This window comes from Sorex fumeus, unplaced genomic scaffold (assembly GCF_029834395.1).
Source record: "Sorex fumeus unplaced genomic scaffold, SorFum_2.1 ptg000265l, whole genome shotgun sequence".
Classification (NCBI taxonomy): Eukaryota; Metazoa; Chordata; class Mammalia; order Eulipotyphla; family Soricidae; genus Sorex; species Sorex fumeus.
The window spans coordinates 25,107,522-25,130,939 of NW_026606322.1; the positions used below are offsets into that span (position 1 = coordinate 25,107,522).

Sequence of the window (23,418 nt, forward strand, 5' to 3'; positions counted from 1 at the left end):
CTCTAGGAGCATCCTAGCGGCTTAAACCCGTAAGACACCGCTGCTCCCCGATCCGCTCTACCGGAGGCCACTCTGCCTTTTTTTTCCTAGAAGGCAGAAGACACGACCTCGGCTACCACCGCAAGCTTAAGACCCCGCTCTCACCCACGAGAAGTTAGTTTAAAAAAAAAAAAACCAGCGGGCGAAAGAAAAAAAAGAGAAAGGACTCTCCCAGACGCCCACCTCCCGCCCACGTTCTTTGACCCGGAAGTGGTTGTCCGCTTCCTCCTTTCCCTCAGCGGTTGGGAAGGCGGAGAAGGACGGCCCGGTCTGGCCCAGCATGCCCTGGGCTTCCGGTGACCTCTGGCCCTTTTCTGTCGTCCGCTTTCGCTGCCTGGCGTGCTCGCTCCCTCGCTCGCAGCCTCCTCTCCTCGCCTTCCTCCCGTCCTCCCTTCCTCCCTCCCGTCTTCCTTCCTCACGCGGCCCGGTGACTGTGGCGACCCTCGGAGAGGCGGCGGCGGCGGAGGACGCTCGTCATGGCCGCCTCTAAACCCATGGAGGCGGCGGTGGTGGCGGCGGCCGTGGCGGCGCCGGGGTCGGCGGGGAGCGGGGTGGGCGGCGGCAGCGCGACGGCGGCGGGCCCGAGCGCGGGGGGCCTGCCGCGATGGCAGCTGGCGCTGGCGGTCGGGGCGCCCCTGCTGCTGGGCGCCGGGGCCATGTACCTGTGGAGCCGGCCGCGGCGGCGCCGGGAGGCGGGGGGCCGCGGCGACTGCGGCAGCCTGAAGCGCAACAGCGAGCGGAAGACCCCGGAGGGCCGAGCCAGCCCGGCGCCGGGCAGCGGACACCCCGAAGGCCCCGGTGCGCACCTGGAAATGGTGAGCGGCAGCCCCGGGCCGTGCCGGGGGCAGGGGACTCCCCATCGGACGGCGGGCGCCGAGCGGCGGCGGCACATGGCCGTAGGGAGGGAGACTTCGGAGGTGGCCGCCCCGGGTCGCCACTTCGCGACGTTCTTTGACAGTTTCCCCCTGTTTTCAGAGAAAGCTTTGCATCTCCGTGACACAGCAGTTAATCCTTGGCGTTTGTGGGGACGCGGGGTGATGCTGCACCGCGCGCATGTGTGTGCCTGTGTGTATGTGTGGTGACGGGAGCGTCATTTGTCAATTGCATCGTTGTGTTTAATTGAAGGAAGCTACATTCCAGCAATGAGGAGGCTGCAATAACGGGAATTGCCTTGATCTTTTCAAGGCCTCCACCGTCACCAGCGATAGCTTGGAATAACGTGCCACTCCCCTTGGCTGACGATTTTTTTTTGGGGGGGGGGCAGGGGAGGCAAAATAGAGTGCCCCTCGGTTGATTGATGAAATAGTGTTCATTGATGTGATATTTCCCCCCTTCGTTCCCTCTCCCCTCGCCTCCAGTCTTTGGGAGCATTTAAATGTTTTTGTTTGTTTGTTTGTTTCCCCTCCAAATCTGACTTGGAAATGTTGCTCGTCCTGGTCTGACATCAGTAATGGGGATTCTTCGACGTCTGGTCGGATTTAGTGTATTGATTGGATCTGATCGTGCGCTGCTTGTTAAATTCTTGGGGTGCCTGGCAGCAATGTAGAGCTTGTTGGCCAGGCAGCGTTCAGCAATGCCACGATGGAGTGAGGTGGAGGATTTTATATGCTTTTTGTCATTGTGCACTGGTAATTCTAGAGGAAGTCTAGATTCGAAAAACCTTTTTTGTCTTATACCTCCCAGTTACATTCCTTGGGCAGTTCTTTCTCAGTTAAGGATACTCAGATCGAAGGCAGTGTTCTCGAGTGCAGTTTGGGTGTGCAAATGAATTAATCTAGATTAATGCATACAGTATGTCAAGCCTTCCGCCTAAGCCAGGAGAGAGCCAGATAGCTTTTCTAATGGGTGAGTATTGTCTTTTTAATTTTCAGTTCAGAAAAGATATGTTATAGTGAGACATCCTGGTTTATATTGGGCCCTGCAGCATAGCTATCTTGGAAAAGCCTTTGTATCCCTAACCTTAGCATCATCCCAGTAGAACAAGTATACTAAAATACTAGATCTCATATTTCTTAAAACTCTGAAAATCGGTGTTTCAGAGAGCCACTAATGATAGTGGCAATCAGAGCTATTTGATTAGTCATCGCTTAACTTATGTCATTTTCATATATCTGAATTCCTTATTTTCTTTGTTGATCACAAAAAATAGATTAATTAAAAAAATAGCTCTCGATTGTAGTTTGCATGTATAATCTTTGTTATTACTATAATCACCAGAGCTACTGATAGTTTCTGTAAATGAAACTAAGCTTTGACATTTCAGTGCAGCTTCAAATGCTATCCTTCTCACCCATTTGCAACTCGATGGGACTTTTATGTGTTAGGGTTCTTAAATCCCTTTTTCAGTTTTCCAGCATGATGTTTGTCAACACTGATTTTTCTTAATTTCATAGTGTTTTGTAGTTTTATTAGAACAGTGTTTCATTCATGGCATGAACTTCCAAGATTAAATTATTTAGGTAATTTGAACAGTTATTTTTGATCCAAAATAGAATTTAGGAAAGCACTTGCATACACTGTTACTTGCCTTGTAGAATTTGTATTTTAACTGATAGGGTGAGGTTTTTTTGTTCTCTCTGATAATCTAATAACTCTTAAGGATAGAGGTAAGTGTAACTGACCACTAATTGCAGCTTGCTTTTTATCCAGTTGGAGAAATTGTCTATATTTTGAATAGCACCTTTAAATTGGAGAACTCAGTAGATTTTATAATTGAGGTTAATTTGTTTTAGTGGATAGAAAACTAGCAGAATCCTGAGGTTCAGGTTCTTTTTCCACCTGAGCAGTAACTAATTTTTAAGGGAATGAGAGGATGGACAAATACTGTTGATTCAGAATAAGCAAACTAAATGAAAAGCAAGTTCTTTTTTTGTCTGTTAGCTTGTTTGTTTTAATGTAAAAATGAACTAATATATTGGGTGTTTGAAATTTATGTACTGTGCAGACTGCATTTGGTTACCTTTTTTGTTGGGATAGCAAACATTTATAAAATGAGCAAAACTTGAAATTTTGTTTAATGCAAATTTTATAATTTCCCTAAAGAAAGGCATCTAGTTGCAGTTGATAGTATTAGAGATTAAATCCTGTTCCATTTGTGCCATTATAAAATCATATATCTACCATGTTAGATCATTTTGTTTCAGTAAATTTATTGTTCTTTTATTCTCTTTCTCTCTCTTTCTCTCTGTCTCTGTTTTCCGCCTTCTCCTCTCCCTCTCTCCCTCATTGATCCCAGTTCAGTAAATTTAAACTTGGAAGAGTTGATTTTCAAAGTAACAGTTGATTGAAGATTCCATCAATTTTATCTACCTGTAGGACTTCTGTTTCTGCTCTGAATTGTCTATCTTGAGGCTACCACATTCAGCAGCATTGATGTCTTGTTTACACAAATGTAGATACTGATTGGTCTTTAAAAAAAAAACAAACCAGCTTGTTATTTTAGGAGGAATCTGGGCCGCCTTGCTCAAGGCAAACGCTCAAGGCAAACACCCTTCTGCTGTGCTATCGCTAGCTACCCGCAAGCTACCCGCCTGCACAGCAAAGCCTAGCTACCTGCAAGCTACCCGCCTGCACAGCAAAGCCTGGCAAAACTACCTGTGACGTATTAGATATGCCAACACAGTAACAAGAAGTCTCACAATGGAAGACAGTACTGGGCCCGCTTGAGCAAATAGAAGAACAATGGGAGGACAGTGCTAGTTATTTTAGGACTGGAGAGAAGGCTCTTGAGTTTTGTGCACCCATCCTAAGTTAGATCCCCAGCATCCTAGGTGGTCCGCTGATCACACCAGGAGTAATTCCCTGAGTGCAGAGCCAGAAGTAACCCCTGAACACTGCCAGGTGTGACCCTAAAACTAAGGGGGGAAAAGTAGTTTTGGGCTGAGAGATAATACAGGAGGTTAAGGAGCTTGCCTTGCATGTGGGCAACCCTGGTATGAACCCCGGCATCATATATGTGCCCCCTCTTTGGATTTTTTTTTTAACCCTCTGACTAAACAATGGAAATGGGGAAGTGTACCTAAACCTTTTATAAAGGGATCAAAGATTGTGTTACTTGCTGTTGTCAGCTTATGCTTAAAAAGAAGTAACTTTATTCTCTTAAATGATCTGTTTCTGCTATTTTTCAAAAAACAGAGTTGGGGTCAGAATGTGGCTTTAAAGAAGTGATGTTTGCATGTGGGAGTCCCAGGTTGAATCCCAGCACCTCTTGTCTCCTGAGCACTATCAGGATCAGCGTCTCTAAAAGTAGATTCCCTAGCACTGCCAGGTTTGCCCCGGTCACAATAATTATAATCACCGATGACATTAAATGTTCTGTAAATAACCTTTAGAATTCTCTTTATGCTTGACATTTTGTATTGTCTCAAAATTACACTTTTTGTGTCGTTTTCAGATACCATATTCTGGGGGTGGTAGGGCAGTTTGCCTTGCATGCTGCTGTCCTGGATTCGATTCCTGGCTTCCCATATGGTACCCTGAGCATTGCCGGGTGTGACCCAAAAAAGCCTGAAGAACAAAAAAAATAAGATATCCGTGCTAAACTTCTTAATATCTTCCCTTGCTGATTCATTCAGGCCCTTTTCTCTGCCTCTTCCTTTTAATGACCTTCAAGCATTCTTACATTCCATAACATTACTGGAGTCTTGCTTTTCCTGAGGAAGTTGTACTTTATGCTTACATAGTAATGATTATTCTCAAAATTCATATCTTTAGCCAGATCTCTCAAGAAGCCCAGATTTAAAGGAAATCTTTGCTTTATTGCTCCCATGTATTTTACACCCAGATTCCTCCATCCTGAGAATAACCTTGTCAATTAATGTGCATTCACATAAGTTTTCCAAACCAGAAATTTTGATGTCACCCCTAACTTTTTGCTCCAGTTTGGGGGGGAGGGGAGCCAGAAAATCCTGTATTTTAAATATCTGAGTACTGTATTATATTATTTCATGATTAAATAACTGCTGCTCTTTTCCCCCTCAATCTATTATTTTTGTAAATTGTTTTTGATCCACACCCAGTGATGCTCAAGGGTTACTCCTGGCTCTGTACTGCTGGCGAGTTCGGGGGACCATATGAGATGCCAGGGATTGAATCCAGGTCAGTCTTACCTGCAGTCCTTTTTCTCCGGCCCCTCTTTACTACTAGTTTCACACCTTTAGATGTTCTGTAAACACTGCCCAGTACACGTAACATTTCATCCTTCTCTATATCCGTTATTTCAATCTTGAAATCCTACCAAAGCGTCTCACTCTACTTTTACATGAAATGGAACTTTTTATTCTGTAGCATTTGCACTTGGTACTAGCGTGCCTGTTGTCTACCCTATTGTCCTTAAATTTGTGAAAGCTGAACTATCTGTCTTGTATTCCCAGTTTAACCAGTGAAGTATCATTCTTGGATAACTGTTGTTTAATAACATTGCATTATAACATTTTATAAATCATTGAAAATGTGTTTATTAAGTCCATCTCTAAAAGTCCAATTCCAAGGGCTGGAGTGGTACTACAGGAACTAAGGCATTTGCCTTGCATGCAAGTCAATCCCAGTTTGAATCCTTGGCACCATATGATTTTCTGAGCATGGAGCCAGGAGGAGCTCCTGAGCATTGCCCAAAGACCTAAATGATAAAATAGAAGTCCAATATTTTTTTTGTTTGGGAGCCACACCCAGCATTGTTCAGGGCTTTTTTGTGACTGAGCTAAGAGATCAACTCCTCCAGGATTCCTCAAGGGGCTTGGGACCATCTGGGGGTACTGGGGATAAGGACTTTATTCCAAATTTTCTTCCTGATTTGATTCCTAGAAAAGTAACAGTTGCTCAATGGGTAAGATTGTTTCTTTTGCAGTGTTTCAAAGTTGATTGCTACTTCTGACAAAATCGGATTCAGGTTTATGATGCTTAAATTTGATAAAAATAAAACAGCTATTTAAGAGAAACAGCAACCCACCTCATGTGTATTTTAACTGATGTAAGTTACCTTTGATGGTGTCATTTTATTTCCTCACACGTAGATTAATAAAACTGATTTTAGCACATCCCACCCTATGACTGACTATATGTAACTATCAGATGCTATTTTATAAAACGTGCCAAGAAAATCATATCATTGGGAGTTTTGTGTGTGTGTGTGTAGATTCATTTTCAGTCTTTGTTAATACATTTTTGTTTTTGTGCTAGCCAATTTTTCACCTTTTGAAGTTTTTTTTGACCACTTATTTTCAATTTAGAAAAATAATATTTAACCTTCACAGACTGTCTTACACTGTGTGTGTGTGTCTGACTGCTCAAGGATTATGTGATTTGAAGGATCCAACCCCAAACCTTGGTTGGTGGCAAGTACCTAACCCACTGTACTATCTCTCCAGAGCCCTTTTGAATTTTATTTTTGACTGGATTATATGTTAATCTGAGCAAAATAACAAGTTAGATCTTTTGGGGCTGGCGATAGCATAGCAGGTAGGGCATTTGCCTTGCATGAGGCCCACCTGGGTTCGATTCCCAGCATCCCATATGGTTCCCTGAGCTACCACCGCCAGGAGTAATTCCTGAGGGCAGAGCCAGGAGTAACCACTGTGCATCACCAGGTGTGACCCAAAACGCCCAAAACAAAACAAAACTTTGATCTTTAAACATAACTTATTTTTCAGAGTAGATTTGCCTCTGCAGTAGTTGGGGGAGGGTAAGTTTCCTAGATTATACCACTTGTTGAGAAGTTTTAGTACAGTGTTGGTTGATGACAGGCATACATATTTTTCATTGTTCCCTTTTAGATTTACCTGAGTTAATGTTTCTAATCTTTGTGTGTTATCTACATTGTTATTCAGATTATTTTGTACCCATGTATGTATGTATGTATTTGTGTGTATGTATGTATTTGTATGTACTTGATACTTTTTAAATAAGTGTTTGGTTATTAGGTAGTTTACTAATCACCCAGTGTAAATTTTCTTGATGTTCAGCAGTTTTTAGTATTTTAAACAACAAAAGATTTTCTGAGATGCCAGTTTACTTATTTCTTGCATTTCCTATAGTGTTCTGGATAAAGAAAGAATGTCTTAGTGTACAGTGGAATTATACCAAATGCGTTTTTAACTCAAGTGTGAATTCAGTTACACTTTGTAAAAACAAAAAGATCCATTGTGTGCCAGGGATATAGTTTAGTGTCAGACTGTTCTCCTTACATGTATGAGACTGTGATTTCCATCCTGCCACCAGAACAACAGGAAAATCGTAGTTGTGCATTATTTTATTTCCTTTGTTCCAAGATTTAAGTTCGTTTATGATTCTAATGATGAAAGACTCATTCTTCTGAAACCTGAATGATAAATACGTAGCATGTAAGTAAAGTAGGTAGTATGGAGTCAGATTACCTTAAACAAGTTTTATTTTATTTTTTTTTATCCTTGAGTCTTCTTTGTTTTATATGTAAGAGGGATACAAATCTCCAGTTTAGTGCTGCTCTTCTAAAGAGTTTTCAGAATTAGTTTTGTCAGTGACCACTTCATGTATTAATTTCAGGCTTCCCTGTAGGATTTCACTCCAAATTTTACTGACTTAATATTGCAGAGTTACACAGTCATGGAGTTTATTCTGCTGTATTAGTATATCTATTATGGAGAAATAAAACTAATTCAGGTTTGGTGGGGAAAGCTATGTTTTCTAGGAGATTATGTTTTCTTCGACATAGTAGGCAGAATAGTCTTTATTTAAAAATAAATTCATCTGGACTTTCCAGTATTCACAAAGTTTATATTTACGTCCATGTATTGCTCTTGGAAATCGAATCCATAGTCCTAATCTTTTTCATACTCTTTTCTTAGGCCAGGGCAGTAGTTTGGCAGTTGAATACTTGCCTTGAATATGTAAGGCTCTGGTTTCAATTCCTGCCAATCTAAAAAATACACAAAAATCTTTGCTTTCAGGAAGAGATTTTTTTTTTCTTCTTAAACTGTGTTTCCATCTAGATGCCAGAGTGATAGTCATGAAGTAATTCTGAGTTGTGGGCAGTGGCAGTGGGAAGTTATTAGAAAATTTTGAGGAAATGGCCTTGAGTTGGCCATTTGTTATAAATAGCTTTAAGATCAGAAACTAATTGTTTCAAAGATATGTGGGAGAAAGATGGTTTTTATAGATTTTTTAGTATAAATTATTATGATATATTCAAACCTTGACAAAGACTACAAAATCAGAAAATGATGTCCAAATGGCTGTGTTCTTTTTAATCTTCTCAGCAGCTTTTAGATAGATTTGCAAATAGACCATTATAAAAGATACATTTCAGACTGTTCCCATTATGTTTTAAATCTATAAACCTTCATTTCTTATTTGTAAAAGATGCTTTCAGAAACTGTTTTAGGACCGATTTTCCAACTTTAATTCTTAAAGTGTTAATTTAAGTAGGTAGACTTGATGGGGTGGGGAAGGTTACAAAAGCAGTACAAAGAATTCCTATAAGATGGAACTGAAATCACTTCCATTTTAAGGATTGGTAGTTATTTTCAATTAAAACCTTTTTGTTCGGACTGGAGAGATAGATAGTACAGCAGGTCAGGCTCTTGCCTTGCATATAGCTGACCCAGGTCCCATCCCTGGCATTCCATATGGTTCCCTGAGCATTGCCAGGAATAACTCCTGAGGCTCACCAAATAAAATAAACTTTTTTTCTTATGTATTTGTATAAGTTATGTCCCTTTCTCAAAACTTGTGAAGATGGAGTTTAATTGCTGATGCAGCAAAATGGTGGCGTTGACGTGATAAGCTGACGTTATGGTTAACCAACTTTTGTGATGAATTTCATCTATGGTTAAATAATTAGGTGTTCTTTATTGTGATAAATGTTATTTTTTTTTCTCTGCATTTTTACTAAGGAAGCGAAACAGTTGCACAGAAAGTTAAAGGATGGAAGATAGGGAGCAGGTAATATAGTTGAGATCATACTGTCTACAAATATAGTTTGGCCACCTTCTATAGTGGCAGTGAAGTTGCAACAAATTTCTTTTTTTTTTTCCCAGTTTGAATTGCCTTATGTAAATAAACCCAGTGTCATTTAGTGCATCATTTTCCTACAGTATTATAAGAAAAGGAAATTAGGAAACTTAATCTTAGCTTTTGGAGATTAAGAATTGTCATAATTTCATTAAATTAAACTGAATAAAACTTAACTAAATGGAGGAAACTAGATAATAAATTAACTGACAACTTTGGATGTAATTTCCCATATTTCTAGGAGAGGAATCTATGATTCTTTTCACCTATCTGACTTAACTATTATTCTTTAGTATAATTAAGCCTAAACACCTAGCAGGAAAGAGTTCATTGCCAGTTTAGAAATGGTACTGAAACAAGCTCATATTTGGCCCCCCAAATTCTTTTTACTAAAGCTGCTAATTTTTAGTAAAAAAAAAGTATAAATAGATTATTGGTACTCTTTATAATCAAACATACTTGTCATGTGTATTGACTATGCCACATTATTTTCTGTCTGAATTTCCTAGTGTCTTAGGATGTATATTTGCCTAATATCTACAAGTCAGAAGTTGCAAACTTTTTACAAAAACCTTGGTGGTAATGGTGTTCTGTTGGCAGATTATATACCTTTTATAACTGAAATTACTTCCTGTTATCCATAGAAGGCTTTTGAATATAATGTTGGCTGGTACTTTTTAGTGTGCCTATTCTGACGTTCATTTCTGACCGTTTTTTGTGTGTATGAGGGTCCCCAACCATAACTGGGGAACCACTTTCAGCTCTCTGCTTGGGGTCACTCACTCCTGGCTGCTGGGAGAAAGGGGGAACATGTAGTGCCAGGGATCTTGCATACAAAGAATACACTCACCCAGTTGAAGCTATCTTTCTGATACCTCTGACCCCAGACTTTTGGATTGTGTCTTGTAGGTGGCATCACGATCATGATCATGATCATCCTGTTGTTTGTTGATTGCCTTGAGCAGGCATCAGTAACGTCTCCTTCGTCCTAGCCCTAGATTTTAAAAAGTGCCATATTCAAGGCTCTTTCAGGGTTAGGAGAATGAGACCCATCATTGTTGCTGGTATTTGGCATATTGGTTACCCCACGGGGAGTTTGCCAGACTCTACCTGTGGGCAGGTTACATTTGGTAGCCTGCCAGGTTGTCTAGTAAGAATGAGATAATAAGATATTGCACGCCGCAGGTGCGGCCGTGTGCTTCCGGGAGCTGGGTTTTATAGTCTCTGGGTCTTTGCTGTTGATGGGATTACACTGGCTCCAGGGGGCCATTTGGTGGGTGTGACCCCTGCCTTCTGCAAAATGGAGGATCTGGGTGGAGGATGCTCAGCCCCAATCCGAGCAGGCTTGGAGATCCCAGCCCCGGGACCCGCATGCCTTTGTTCCTTTGCCAGTACCTTCATGCATGTGGAGAGTGGTCTCAACATGGTTGTAGGTAGCATGTAGGGTTTTATTTGGAGGTGTGGGATGGGAGAGCACACCTGACTTGCTCAGGCTTATTCCTGACACCGTGCTCAGGTATCACTCCTGGTGGACTTGGGAGACCATAATGGGTGCCGGGATCAAATCTGGGTCTGCAGTGTGCAAGTCTAGCACCTTGCCCTTTGTACTAACCCTGTGGCTCCAACATGTAGTTATTTTTTATTTGGGCACTGGTTTACAGTACAATTAATGGTAGGGTTTCTTTGATAAATCATTCCTGCACCGCACCATACCCTCCACAAGTGTCAGCTACCATCTACCATTGATAATTGTAAGACCACTCGCTTCTACATCCAGGTTTCTACTGAAGACAAGTTCTGAGTTTCTGTTGCCTTTGTTATTCCCCTACTATGTTACTTTCCCATGTGTGAAAGAGCATTTCATTGCCTCTCTTGGCTAATTTTACTTGAACTCTAAATTCATGTGTGTAGCAGCAAACTTTGATACTACTGACATTTTGGATCTCATTCTTTTTCTTGGATGAACTCCTACATTATAGAATATTAATCGCATCCTGTTCTCTACCTATTAAATAAACCCGCTTTCCGGTTTCATTAATCAAAAATGTCTAGACATTATCAACGTAGCCTAGAGCAGGGCTTCCAAACTTTTCCACTTGAGACTTCCCCCCATTTTTCAGTTTAGTTTTTGGGCCATCCTCAGCTAACTCCGTGTTTTGGGGTTGCTCCTGGAGTAGTACTTGAGGGGAACCATGTAGTTTTGGGGATTGAGCTGGACCTCCGGAGCATGCAAAACTTGCACTCTGACCCTTTGAACTATCTCCTCAGCCTTGCTCAAGAAAGTTTTATGTGACCCTGGTATAAAGGTTTACAAATAAAAAGATTTACTTAATCATTAATAATTTATTTTAAAAACAAATTTTATTTTAAAGTTAAACCATATTGTATGGGGATGCAAAACCACAGTTAAGAAAGTGGTCCATGGGTAGGGCTCATGCTTTTTACACAGCCAATCCAACCAGAGGTTTGATATCTGGTATTCTATACGGTCTCTTGAGTACCACCTTAAGTAGTGCTTAACACAGAGCCAGGACTAACCCCTGAGTACTGCCAGGTGCGCGCCCCTCTTTCCAGAAAGGTAGACCTTAGAGGGTAAAAATATTCCAAATTGATAGCTGTTATATTATTCCTATTAGGTTGGCAAAAACGAAAGACTGCTGTTTTTGTTGCTAGAGAAATGGTCGCAAAGTGGTACTCGAGCAGTATTTCTAAGCCTTTCCCGACCAGGGTGCCCTTGCACCCTTGTTTCCTTTCTGTGCTCCCTGTCCTACGGTTGGTTTCCTAATCTTATGCCATGACCACCTCGTTTATGTGATTCTTTTTTTTTTAATCTGTGAATCCACTTTGGAATATCACGCCATTGAGAAACATTAATTTTTAAAGCCTTTTGGGGAAATTTCTGAGTATGTTTTAAGTTGAAAGTCTATAAGCATTTTTGTTAACAGCCTGTTGTCCTCCTTTTTTTCTTTGCCTCTTTGACTGTGACCTGCATCTTCCTGAGTTTTGGTGTTTAATAATTATTTCCTCTTATTTCAGAACTCTCTTGATAGAGCCCAAGCAGCCAAGAACAAAGGCAACAAATACTTTAAAGCAGGAAAGTATGAACAAGCTATTCAGTGCTACACTGAAGCTATCAGCTTATGTCCTACAGAGAAGAATGTTGACCTTTCTACATTTTATCAAAACAGAGCTGCTGCTTTTGAACAATTGGTATGTATACTAAGTTGTTTTTTTCTGTTCTTTTTTGTCTTTCCAATTCATGCCATCAGTCAAGTACATGTAACAAATATTTTGAAGTTACTTTTTTCAATAATATATTTTTCTTTAATTATATTTTTCCCTTTAATTATATATAATTGTTTTCTTCTTTGGGGGTCAGAGGGAGTAGGCCTTCCAAAGTTGTGTCCAGGAGAGCTGAGGTCACCTCCTGACAATTCTCACCCTGGGTTTAATGCAAGGACCTGAGGATGTGTTGCTGCTAAGGTCCTGGAGTGCCAGGGGATTATCCAGACTATTCTGGTGGTGTTTTGGGGACCTTCAGAGCTATAGCTGGAGATCCTTGTGGGGGATCTTGTGCCAGAGATCAAATGAGGATTGGCTACTAGTCAGGCATGTGCCTTAACCCCTGTACTAGCTCTGTGGCCATTAATTATATAACTTTAAAGAATAAATTTTAGTTGTTTTGGGGGCTACACCTGGTGGTGCTCAGGAGACCACCTGGGATGCTGGGGATTGAACCTGGGTCAGCCACTTGTAAGGCAAGAGCTGTACCCACTGTACTGTCTCTTAGCTTAACAATTTAGTGTTTTTGGTTTTTAGCAAAATCCAATTTAAATTTCACAAAACTATTAGAGAAAATTAAAGTTTTTTGTCATTGCAACATCCTCAGCAATTTAAAGCTATCTAACTTTTTGTCTCAATAGAGTAACTGGAGCTGGGGTGGGTTTATAATCTTAATATAAAGGTAAAGGTAAAGGCCCTCCCGTTGATCGTCGATTTGCTCGAGCGGGCCCAGTAACGTCTCCATTGGAGACTTTGTTGTTACTGTGTTTGGCATATCGAATACTCTCGGTAGCTTGCCGGGCTCTCCGAGAGGGGCGGAGGAATCGAACTCGGGTCGGCCATGTTGGCCGCGTGTAAGGCGAACGCCCTACCCGCTGTGCTATCGCTCCAGCCCTTCTTAATATGTGGCTTTCTTTTCTGGGGGAGAGAAATCCTCCCAAAGTTGTGCTCAGGAAGCCTGAGGTTCCCTTCCCTGCAGTTCTCACCCTGGGTTCAGTGCAAGAAGAACCTGATGAGTATGTGGAGCTGCTCGGGTTTGAGTTCCATACTACATACTGTTGGTGACTTTTTCTTGGTTTCACCATATTTTATACAGCTTTCCATAGCACATGCAGATCTGTTTCATTCTTTCTAAAGGATGTATGTGGTAGCTTACATATGTTTGTATAGAAACATCTCCCTGTTGAACATTTGGATTGCTTCCTATTTTTCCTGTTGTGTTCAGTGTTGCAACAAATTTTTGTATTTTTTGACATAAGTTTTAGAGGATAAAATTCTAGAATAAATTTCTAGAAATGAGAATACAAAGAAATAGCATCAGTGCCTACTCCCAATGATAATGTGAGCATGCTTGTAATAATACAGTCTCATTGACTGTATTATTAGTTTCAATTTTTGCTACTCTAGAAGTAGAAAGATATTGTCTTACTGATTTAATTTGCACTGTTTGAGATCTTAATCTTTTTCTCTGCTAATTGGGCAGGCAGTTCAGCATTTTTGGGTTCAAATTTTATTTCTTATATTTATATGGAAGGTTAATATGGTAGGGATTTGCTTTACAGAAGTGAACTATATTATTATTAGAACTTAAGGGTAGCTCAACTGAACTTTGATTTTATGGCATTTTGATAGTTATGACAGTCTGAAGAAACTGAAAATGAGGTTTCTGTGTAAAGCAGTGGTAAAAAGAGTACTATAAAATAGTAGGTGTGTATGTAGTTGCTCAGAGGCAGGTAAAAGCTCTGTGTGGTTAAAGGATCCTGGAAGGCGGCGGAGGGATAAAAGTGGAGATGACATATGCCATATCAGTCAAAATCTGCAATAGTAAGAAGTTTGAATTTGGTTCTGAGTGTAATAGAAAATATTTAAGTGTTTTAAGTAGGGCAGGACCACTGTCACTGTCCTCCCATTGTTCATCGATTTGCTCGAGCGGGCCCAGTAATGTCTCCATTGTGACAATTGTTACTGTGTTTGGCATATCGAATACGTCACGGATAGCTTGCCAGCTTTGCCGGGTGGGCGAGATACTCTTCGGTAGCTTGCCGGGCTCTCGGAAAGGGGCGGAGGATTCGAACTCAGGTCGGCCATGTTGGCCGCTTGCAAAGCAGATGCCTTACCCGCTGTGCTATCGCTCTAGCCTGTAGGGCAGGATACCATCTGAAATTAATCTCACTGCTTTATCAATAGTACATTGAAAGGAGACAAGATTCAGGTAGCAGAACCTGGTAAGGAAGCTGTAGTTACTTAGGTGAGGTATGAAGCTGAGGACCAAAAGAACTTGTTATTTTACTGGATGTGAGGAAGTTAAAGACAAGCATTAACTTCAATTATAGTGAATAATGTTAGGAGTTTAACAGCTCGGTAGACATTTGAATTAAGAAGTATCTTTTTTTAGGCTCGGAATGTGGCTCACTAGTAAACCATATGGGGGTGTGTGTGTGTGTGTGAGAGAGAGACAGACTTGCGTTCAATCCCCAGCACCACAAATAAACAAAGTAAGACAAAATGAAAGGGGCAAGAAATACCATCTAATGCCAGGATAAAGAGTGTGATCACCAAGAGGGAGAAATGAAATGGTGGAACTCAGTGAAGGAAATTGAGAAGGACCAGCCATTGAAGTCAGTGGAAATACAGTTTAGCACTTTGCTAGCAAAGCAAAAAAAGAATTTGAGAAAGGGGAGTGTAGGGACTTAGTGAATCAGTGAAGAGTGTTTTAAAATGGCAAATAGTAGATTAAGTGTTTTATGCTCATGTGAATGACTAAGTAGAAAAGAGATTGATGAGGGAGTGAAAAAGCTAACAATGAATTGCTTGAAATAGAAAAGCTTAGGTTCACATCACAAGTGGAGGGTTGGTCCAACTTTTGGGGGGGTGGGGAGTCACACCTTGCATTGTGTTTCTGCACTCAGTAATCAATTGTGGCAGTGCTCCGGGTACCATTTGGGATACCAGGATCGAACCCAGGTCGTGCAAGGCAAAAGCCCTACACTCTGTACTATTACTCGGGCCCTGGCCTGTATTGTTATATAAACTATGTTAAATTAGCTTCCTCGTGTTCAACAGAAAGGAAGACGGAGATGATATAAGCACATTGGTACAGGTAGGTTTGGAAATTTGAAGGTAGAAATGTGATTTAAGTATGTTCTTTGTTTTTTATATAAACCTTTATATAATGTATTATGGATATTATTTTGGGAATATTTGTTCTATTGTGGGATTTTTAATGCTTTGTCAAATTTGGAAAAATTATTTCTTGATGAACAAGTTTACTTTGATATTTTCTTCATACTTTCAATTACAGCAAAAATGGAAAGAGGTCGCACAAGATTGTACAAAGGCTGTTGAACTTAATCCCAAATATGTGAAAGCACTCTTTAGACGTGCAAAAGCCCATGAGAAGCTAGACAATAAGAAGGAATGTTTAGAAGGTGAGGGTATTTTTTATTTATGAAAATTACTAAAGACTTTGTAGTTATTGGTAAACTTTTACCTGTGAACAGAGGGGTCCGTTGTATTATGCCCCAATTGAGAGTGTCTTTTATTGTAAGTTAAAATTACTGGTACTCAATGCTGTTTCTTCTTAGTGATGGAATCAAATTAGTACTACGATTTATACCATATGTTTAAATTTGACAACTGAGCATCAGTTTATAATCTGAGTAGGAAATCAGAAAAGAGGTTTTAGTAAGTGAAAATATTTCTAAGATCCTATATGTTTCCAGTTATTATAACTTGGAGGTGAATTTGTTTTGTTGTGGGGCTATACCTTGAGTGCTCAGGGTTGGCTCTTGGCTTTGTGCTCAGGGATTAGCACAAGTCAGCCACATGAAAGGCAAGTACCTTACCCACTTTTTGAACTTTCTGCTTGTGGTGAAATTTTTTATAGGGGCCAATCTTGGCAGTACTTGGTTGCGAGCTTGACGTTTCAGGCTCAGATCTGGTACTAGGCTGCCATGTAGTGCCAGAGATAGAATTCAGGACTTCTTCACATGTGCTAGTCATGTGCTCCATTCTGAGATTGCTCTTGGCATTTGTAAACATTTTATACACAGTTAGAAATTAGAAATAATACCCCATCAGCAATTGGTACAAAGCATCGAGTAAATTTGCTATTCTCAATAAAAATAAATATAAATACTCTGTACCTTGTAATTTGCCAATCTATTGCCAAAGCTTAATTACACAATGGACCATTGACTTAATGCACATTTTTCTAGGTGATGTGAAGCTAAACCAAAGTATAATTTCTTCCATCTAAAAATTCTTTCTACTATGTATTTAAATCTTTAAAGCATCAATAATCAGAACATTTATGATTTTTATTTTCTTTTTCTTTTTTTTTTTTGCTTTTTGAGTCACACCTGGTGATGCACAGGGGTTACTCCTGATTCTGAACCCAGGAATCACTCCTGGCGGTGCTCAGGGGACCATATGGGGTGCTGGGAATCAAACCCGGGTCAGCCGCGTGCAAGGCAAACGCCCTACCCACTGTGTTATCACTCCAGCCCCTTTATTTTTATTTTATTTTATTTTTTTATGGTATTTTAAAGACAAATGCTGTTTAAGTCTCAGTTACCAAGGGATAGTGAGTGGTTTGCGGGGGAGAGGGAGAGTTTCTGGTTTTGTGCCACACCCAATAGTGCTTGGGTGGGGGGGCTATTCTGAATATATTGGTTGGGGATCTTGTGGTGCCAGGAATAAATCACTGTATGCAAAAAGAGAACCCCAAAGAGGCTACCAGATATATGCAAAGCATTTACTCCAGCCTTTTGAGTTATTTCCCTCCCCCAGGATAGTGTTTTAGAGAACATTAGAAAAATTAAGGTTTTTCTGATAGCACCTTAGTGTTGTGGTGGGAAAAAAGAATGTTGCTCCAGAAAAAAAAGAATTGAGTTATGTGCCAGACCTTGTAATTCCTTAACATGACATTTTTGTAGAGAGAAGTTATTAGATAGGGATAATGGAATTAAGAAAAAAAACATAGTAGCCAGATTATCAGGAATTTAACAGCATTTTGACTTGGAGAAATAATGATTTGAATTGTGAGAAACAGTTCAGACAGTTCAGAAAGACAGAACTATTTGAGTGCTTTGTATGAAAGGTTGAGAGGTTAAGGAAACACTAATCGCTACAATTTCACATCACTGTATCTTGAACTGTGGTGTAGCATGGTGAAATGGTGTTCTCTTGGGACCTTTTTTGTTTCTGTATTTTGGGGGGTTAAACACAGTGGTGCCCTGTGGCTACTCCTACTCTTAACTCTTGGTGCTTGGGACCATGTGATGTGGGGAATTGAACTTGGCCATCGGCCATCTAAACTTGAACTATCTTCCCTTACTGTTTTTAGGGGGGTGGGGAGGTGTTTGTTAGGGGGCCACGCCAAACAGTGCTCAGGATTTACTTCTGGCTCTGTGCTTAGGTATCAAACCTCTGTTGACTATGTACAAGGGAGATATTTGACCCACTGTGCTATCTCTTGAGCCCCTGATTTTAAAATAATGAGAACTTAGTAGCAACTTGGTTTAGAGACAACCAGTGACACTGAAGCCTGTTTAAGGAGAAAGGGAAAAAGAACAGGCATCAGGGAGCTACATGGTGGTTATTTGACCAATAGTTGTTGGCCAGAAAAGAGTATTCTTGTATGCCTAGTTTTATTTTCTTCATATAGAATGAATGGTGAGACACATTAACAAAAAATGCAGTATGGTACCTTTCACTTCACACATAAGAAAAGTGGATCGTGAAAAGTATGGTGACTTTCTTGAGTTTGGACATAGAGTATGAAAACCTACATGGTAAAAATAAGTCATCAGTTTGGCTTTCTGTAGTAACATTATGCCCATTTGGTGCTCCTATGTCTTTGCAGTAATTCTATTTTGTTTATTTCATTATTTCTAGATGTCACTGCTGTGTGTATATTAGAAGGGTTCCAAAATCAACAAAGTATGCTGTTAGCTGATAAAGTTCTTAAACTTCTTGGGAAAGAAAAAGCCAAAGAAAAATACAAGGTAAATGAATCTGAGTCGGATACTCAGGGGGTTCATTGTATATCCTGAAGGTCATTTCTAACTTAAACTTGCAATTTCTCCAGCCCCGGGAATCTTAAACTTGAAGTTGATGGAAATGATAATGCTAAAATCTCGTCTCACTTTCTTACACTCTTTTGTAGCTTATAAGAATGGAGACTCTGGCCAAAATGTAACTCATTTATAGAGTGTGTGTCTGTTTGTCTGAGACTCTTTGGTCTGTGACAAAGTATACATATGCACATCCAATATTGTACCAGGAAAATACTAGAAGAATTACTATATAAAAGATTGCCAGTTGCATGCCTTGTGAGCCAAATCATTATCTACTTGTTTTTAATGAATTTTTTTTTTACTGTAACAGCCATTTAAACATAGCTTTTGATTGTATTTAAGCTACAGCAACAGAATTGAATGGTTGTTGCATATACTGTATGACCTGCATAGTCTAAAATATTTATGATCTGGCCTTTAAAAATAATTGGTTTAGACTTTTATATCCATCTTAACTGTTTTTATGTGGGGGCCACACCTTGTAGTTCCAGACTAGTCTGGCATGTTCTTAGATTCATTTCATGAGATGCTAGGGAATACATGTGATATTAAGTATTAAACTAGACCTTTCATATTTTCACTTGGCATGTTTATAGCCCTTTGAGCCATTTCCCTGAACCTCTTTAAATTTTTGATAGCTTTGTATGATAAATGTTTGTTTGGGGGCCACATCTGGCAATATCTTCTCACTCCTGGCTCTGTTCAGGAGTTAGTCCTGGCAGTGCTCAGTAGACCACATGGGAAGCTGGGGATCAAACTCGGGTCAGTCATATGTAAGGCAAGCACCCTACTCGCTGTATTGTCTCTCTGGCCTGAGATAAATGATCAGTTTTATTGTCATTTTATTTTGTACCTTTGATAAAGTCTTTAAATTATTTCTTATGCCAGAGAGAAGTAGCATTCTTGCATGCATTTGACCTAGCACCACATATGATACCCCAAGCCCCACTAGGTGTGATCTGGTTCACAGAGCCTAGAGTAAACCCAGAGCATAGCCTAGAGCGGCCCAGGCTCCTCAGCCCCCCCAAAAAAAGCCTCAGACAGTTTTTCTAAACCTCTTTCTAGTTTTGTGGCCCCGTTTCTGACCTTGTTTCCTTCCTATGACTCCTCCAGGTTGGCCTCCTATTCTCATGCCATGACCCCTCACTTAGGCAAATTTCATTTTGTGACATATCTTGGGAGACCATCTGGACCATATAACTCCCAGTTGAGAAAACTGCACTAAAAGATAAAAGACATTTTGTGAGATCTTATCTTTTAGTAAGTGCATTTAAATACCTATTTTAGCCTTATCCTGAAGTGGTAAATTATTATCACTATTATTTTCCTACTCATTGTGTTCAGTGAGGTGTTGAAATAAGGCATATTTATTACTGGATGAGTGGCTAATTTAAAATACTTATTTGTGCAATTCTAAATTGAAAAATTCAATCTCTCCCAGAGCACAAAAATAAGAGATTTTCCCTTCTATTACTTTTTTCAGTCTTTGTGCCACTTGTCCATACTAAATTAATTTACTTAAAAAGACAGATTCCTGGAGAGAATGTATAGTGTGTAAGGTGTTTTCCTTGCATGCAGATACACGTCCTTCAATCCCTGACACCCTGTATGTTCCCTGAGGACTGCCAGGAACCATCCCTGAGTGCAGAGCCAGAATTAATTCCTGAACATAGCCAGGTGTGGCCCAAACAATGAAAAGATAAAAGATCTGAAATTAGGTGATATGGCACACTTGCCTGTGTGAGACCCTGAGTCCAGTTCCTGGCACTTAAACTCTCCCTGAGCACTGAGCCAAAAGTAACCCCTAAGCAGTGTGGTCCCAACCCCCCCCCCCCCCCATTTTTTAAACCTATATTTTGAATGCCTGTTTCCTGTGTCATTTCCTCTACCTTTGAAAGGATATCATCTTTCTTTTTTTTTTTTTTTTTTTTTTTTGCTTTTTGGGTCACACCTAGCAATGCACAGGGGTCCCTCCTGGCTCTGCGCTCAGGAATTACCCCTGGCGGTGCTCAGGGGACCATATGAGATGCTGGGAATCGAACCCCGTTTGGCCACGTGCAAGGCAAACGCCCTACCCGCTGTGCTATTGCTCCAGCCCCAGAAAGGACATCATCTTAATTGTGTTTTCAGGAGAAACAGAATGCTCCTATAATAGTGCATGCCAAGAATAATAAAAACAAGGAAACATTGTTTCCTTTTTGGTTTTGTTTGGGGGGGTGTTTTTTGGTTTTTGGGCACACTCAGCTGTGCTCTGGGTTAACTCTTGGCTTTGTGCTCAGGGATCACTCTTGGAGGGCTCAGGAGACCATACCAGGGATTGTGCCCAGGTTGGTTGCATTCAAGGCAAGTCACTGACCACTGTACTGTCTCTCCAGCCCCCTTTTGACTTTCAACATTTATTGTAATGAGGACCCTCAGATGTAGTGCAGTCAGAATATGGTTGAGAAAACGCTTGTGTAAGAAATGATCTTGAGGGGCCAGAGCGATAGTGCAGCAGATAGGGTGTTTGCCTTGCATGCAGCCGCTCTGAGTTCGATATTCAGTATTCCATATGGTTCCCGAGTATTGCCAGGTATGACCCAAAATGCAAAAAAAAAAAACCCAGAAAGGATCTTGAGTGGTAAAATTGAGATGTTGATCTTCCAGGACAGAGACCAGAAGTAAGGAGACTATTGAATCCCTGCGGCTGTTTCCTTCCTCTGTTCCAGATTTCACCTTCTTTATAATTTCAGTAGGAGTTCTAGTTTTGCATCTTTGGAGAGGGGAAGTACTCTCATTTTTAAACCCGCTTTGAGCAACTAAATTGATCCCTTTACCATTTATTTCCACTGTGACTTGTTTTGTAGCTTAATATTCTTCAGTTGCTTGAAAATTAGATTGCAGTTTTAATAGTTTCTCAGTGTTCTACAAATATACCTATTTCTTTTGATTACTGTTTCCTCATTGTGATATAAACATGATTAAATTTCAGAATCGTGAACCTCTGATGCCATCTCCACAGTTTATCAAATCATACTTCAGTTCCTTCACAGATGATATAATTTCTCAGCCCATGCTTAAAGGAGAGAAGTCTGATGAAGATAAAGATAAGGAAGGGGAGGCTTTAGAAGTAAAAGAAAAGTAAGTGTGTCGAGCATAGCATTAACCTAATGTCTTAGGTATCTTGGGTTGTGTGTTTTTGTTGCTAGAGTGTAGAAATAGAATGCTAAATTCTTTAGAAATTCTATCCATAAAAATAGAAACTTACCTTAAAGTAAAGTACCTTAAAAGTCATAATGACTTATTTGCGTGTGTCTGTTACACTCCAAGAGTTTCTTCTGGTGATTTAAGGTTTTACTGCCAGCAGTTTGCTGTTTTTTTCAGCCTTACATGATATTCTCAGGAGGATTCCAAAATGATGCAACTTGTTGGCTGTCTTAGAAGAGGGGAACTAACCTAAAAATTAGTATGCAACTCAACACCTTAATGTTTCATGTAGGGAAGTATACAATTTATAAACTGACTAAAGTACCAAGTGAGTGATTTTCTTCTTGAGACCTTCTTGTGTTTTTACCTGTAGTGAACAGAAACCAAAACAGAGAAGGATGTATTTGTAGCTGGACATAGTTATATGATGTAAATAAGCCATCTAACCAATCGATGTCAGTATTTGTGCTACAGTTAAGGCTAGCTCTTCTCTAATAGAAGGTATAATATACCAGCATGACTTAATTACCAACATGAGCATCAGCTCAGCTGGTTGAGCTATCTATAAATAAAGCTCAGCATGACAGTTTCCAGTTTTGGTTCATTTGTTTTGATCCATATCCACCTGACTTTGCTTAGGGCTTACTCCAAGTTCTGTGTTCAGGAATTACTCCTAGCAGTACTCAGGAAACCATATGTGGCCACAGGAATTGAACCTGGGTTGACTTCCAAACAAGACAAACTCCTAAGCTACTGTACTCTCTAACTCTGATGTGCCAGTAATTTCCTCTTTTCTTGAACCAGGATACTTCAATGAAGTTAATACCATTCTAAATGCTATATTGAGAAGGAATAGGTTATATCTCTCAGCAGGACACTAACTAGAATTGGATCTTAGTCTTTGAATTCTATTTTACTCTGAGTGCTAGTATCATTTTTTTAATAAGCTAGCTATCTACAGGGTTATTCTAAGGGTTAGAGATGTTTGTAAATATATAGCACTTAAATTCTCTTATAAGATCCATTATTTCCAGTCTGATTCAGTAGTTACCTTAGCCCTTAGCCTGTTCACCTAAGGAACAAAACTAGAGTATAGGGACCATTGGACGGTTACTAGGTGCTAGAGACACAGTACAGCAGGTAAGGCACTTGCCTTACATACGGCTGACATAGGAGTAAGCCCTGAGCACTGCCAGGTGTGGCCCCCAAAACTAAAAAAAGTAATTTGTAAATTAACAGAGTTTGAGATTTGGACACAAGAAAATTTAATCATTTGCAATTTTTTTCTGTTTAGAATATGCTAAAAAAATGTTCTTTTCAATGCTTTATAAAGAATTCTTTAAAAAATTTTTTCAGTTTACTATATCTTTTCGATGAAGTATCCCCAATAAAAGTGATAATCTTTGGATAATAGTGATAATGTGTTGTTTTCATCTTAAGTAGGGAAGAATAGTTTTGGTTTTGTTTTGGGCACGCCCGACTATGCTCAGGACTTGCTCCTGTCTCTGCGCTCAGGGACTCCTAGAAGGGTCAGGACACCATATATTGTGTCAGGATTGAACCTTGGTCAGGGATTAAATTTCCTCGATTGGCCATGTGCAAGGCAAGCACCTTATCCACTCTATTACCACTCTAGCACCCAGGGAGATTCTTGACTGAACAGCCCTCCTTAAATATGCTGTTCGGCATTTCTACCTGTTTATTCCAGGTCTGTCCTTCTATGTAAAGCAGCACTTCTGCATCAGAACCTTTCCTTCACATAGTTGGCTCTTCGCTCAGAGATCACTCCTGACAGGCTAAGTGGGGATCAAACCCAGATTCAGTAGCTTGCAAGACAAGCAGTCTC

The 23,418-nt window shown here is 40.2% G+C and overlaps 1 protein-coding gene across 1 annotated transcript in view; it reads left to right on the top strand.

Annotated features, from left to right (window-relative positions):
* Positions 1 to 213: 213 nt before the first annotated feature.
* Positions 214 to 23,418, top strand: part of TOMM70 (translocase of outer mitochondrial membrane 70) — a 32,530-nt gene continuing 9,325 nt past the window's right edge. The window contains exons 1-5 of the mRNA XM_056109345.1: positions 214 to 854; positions 12,061 to 12,234; positions 15,608 to 15,734; positions 18,205 to 18,314; positions 21,358 to 21,506. Of these exons, the coding sequence (XP_055965320.1) occupies positions 516 to 854; positions 12,061 to 12,234; positions 15,608 to 15,734; positions 18,205 to 18,314; positions 21,358 to 21,506 (899 nt within the window). The 5' untranslated portion in view covers positions 214 to 515. The remainder of the gene's footprint in view (positions 855 to 12,060; positions 12,235 to 15,607; positions 15,735 to 18,204; positions 18,315 to 21,357; positions 21,507 to 23,418) is intronic.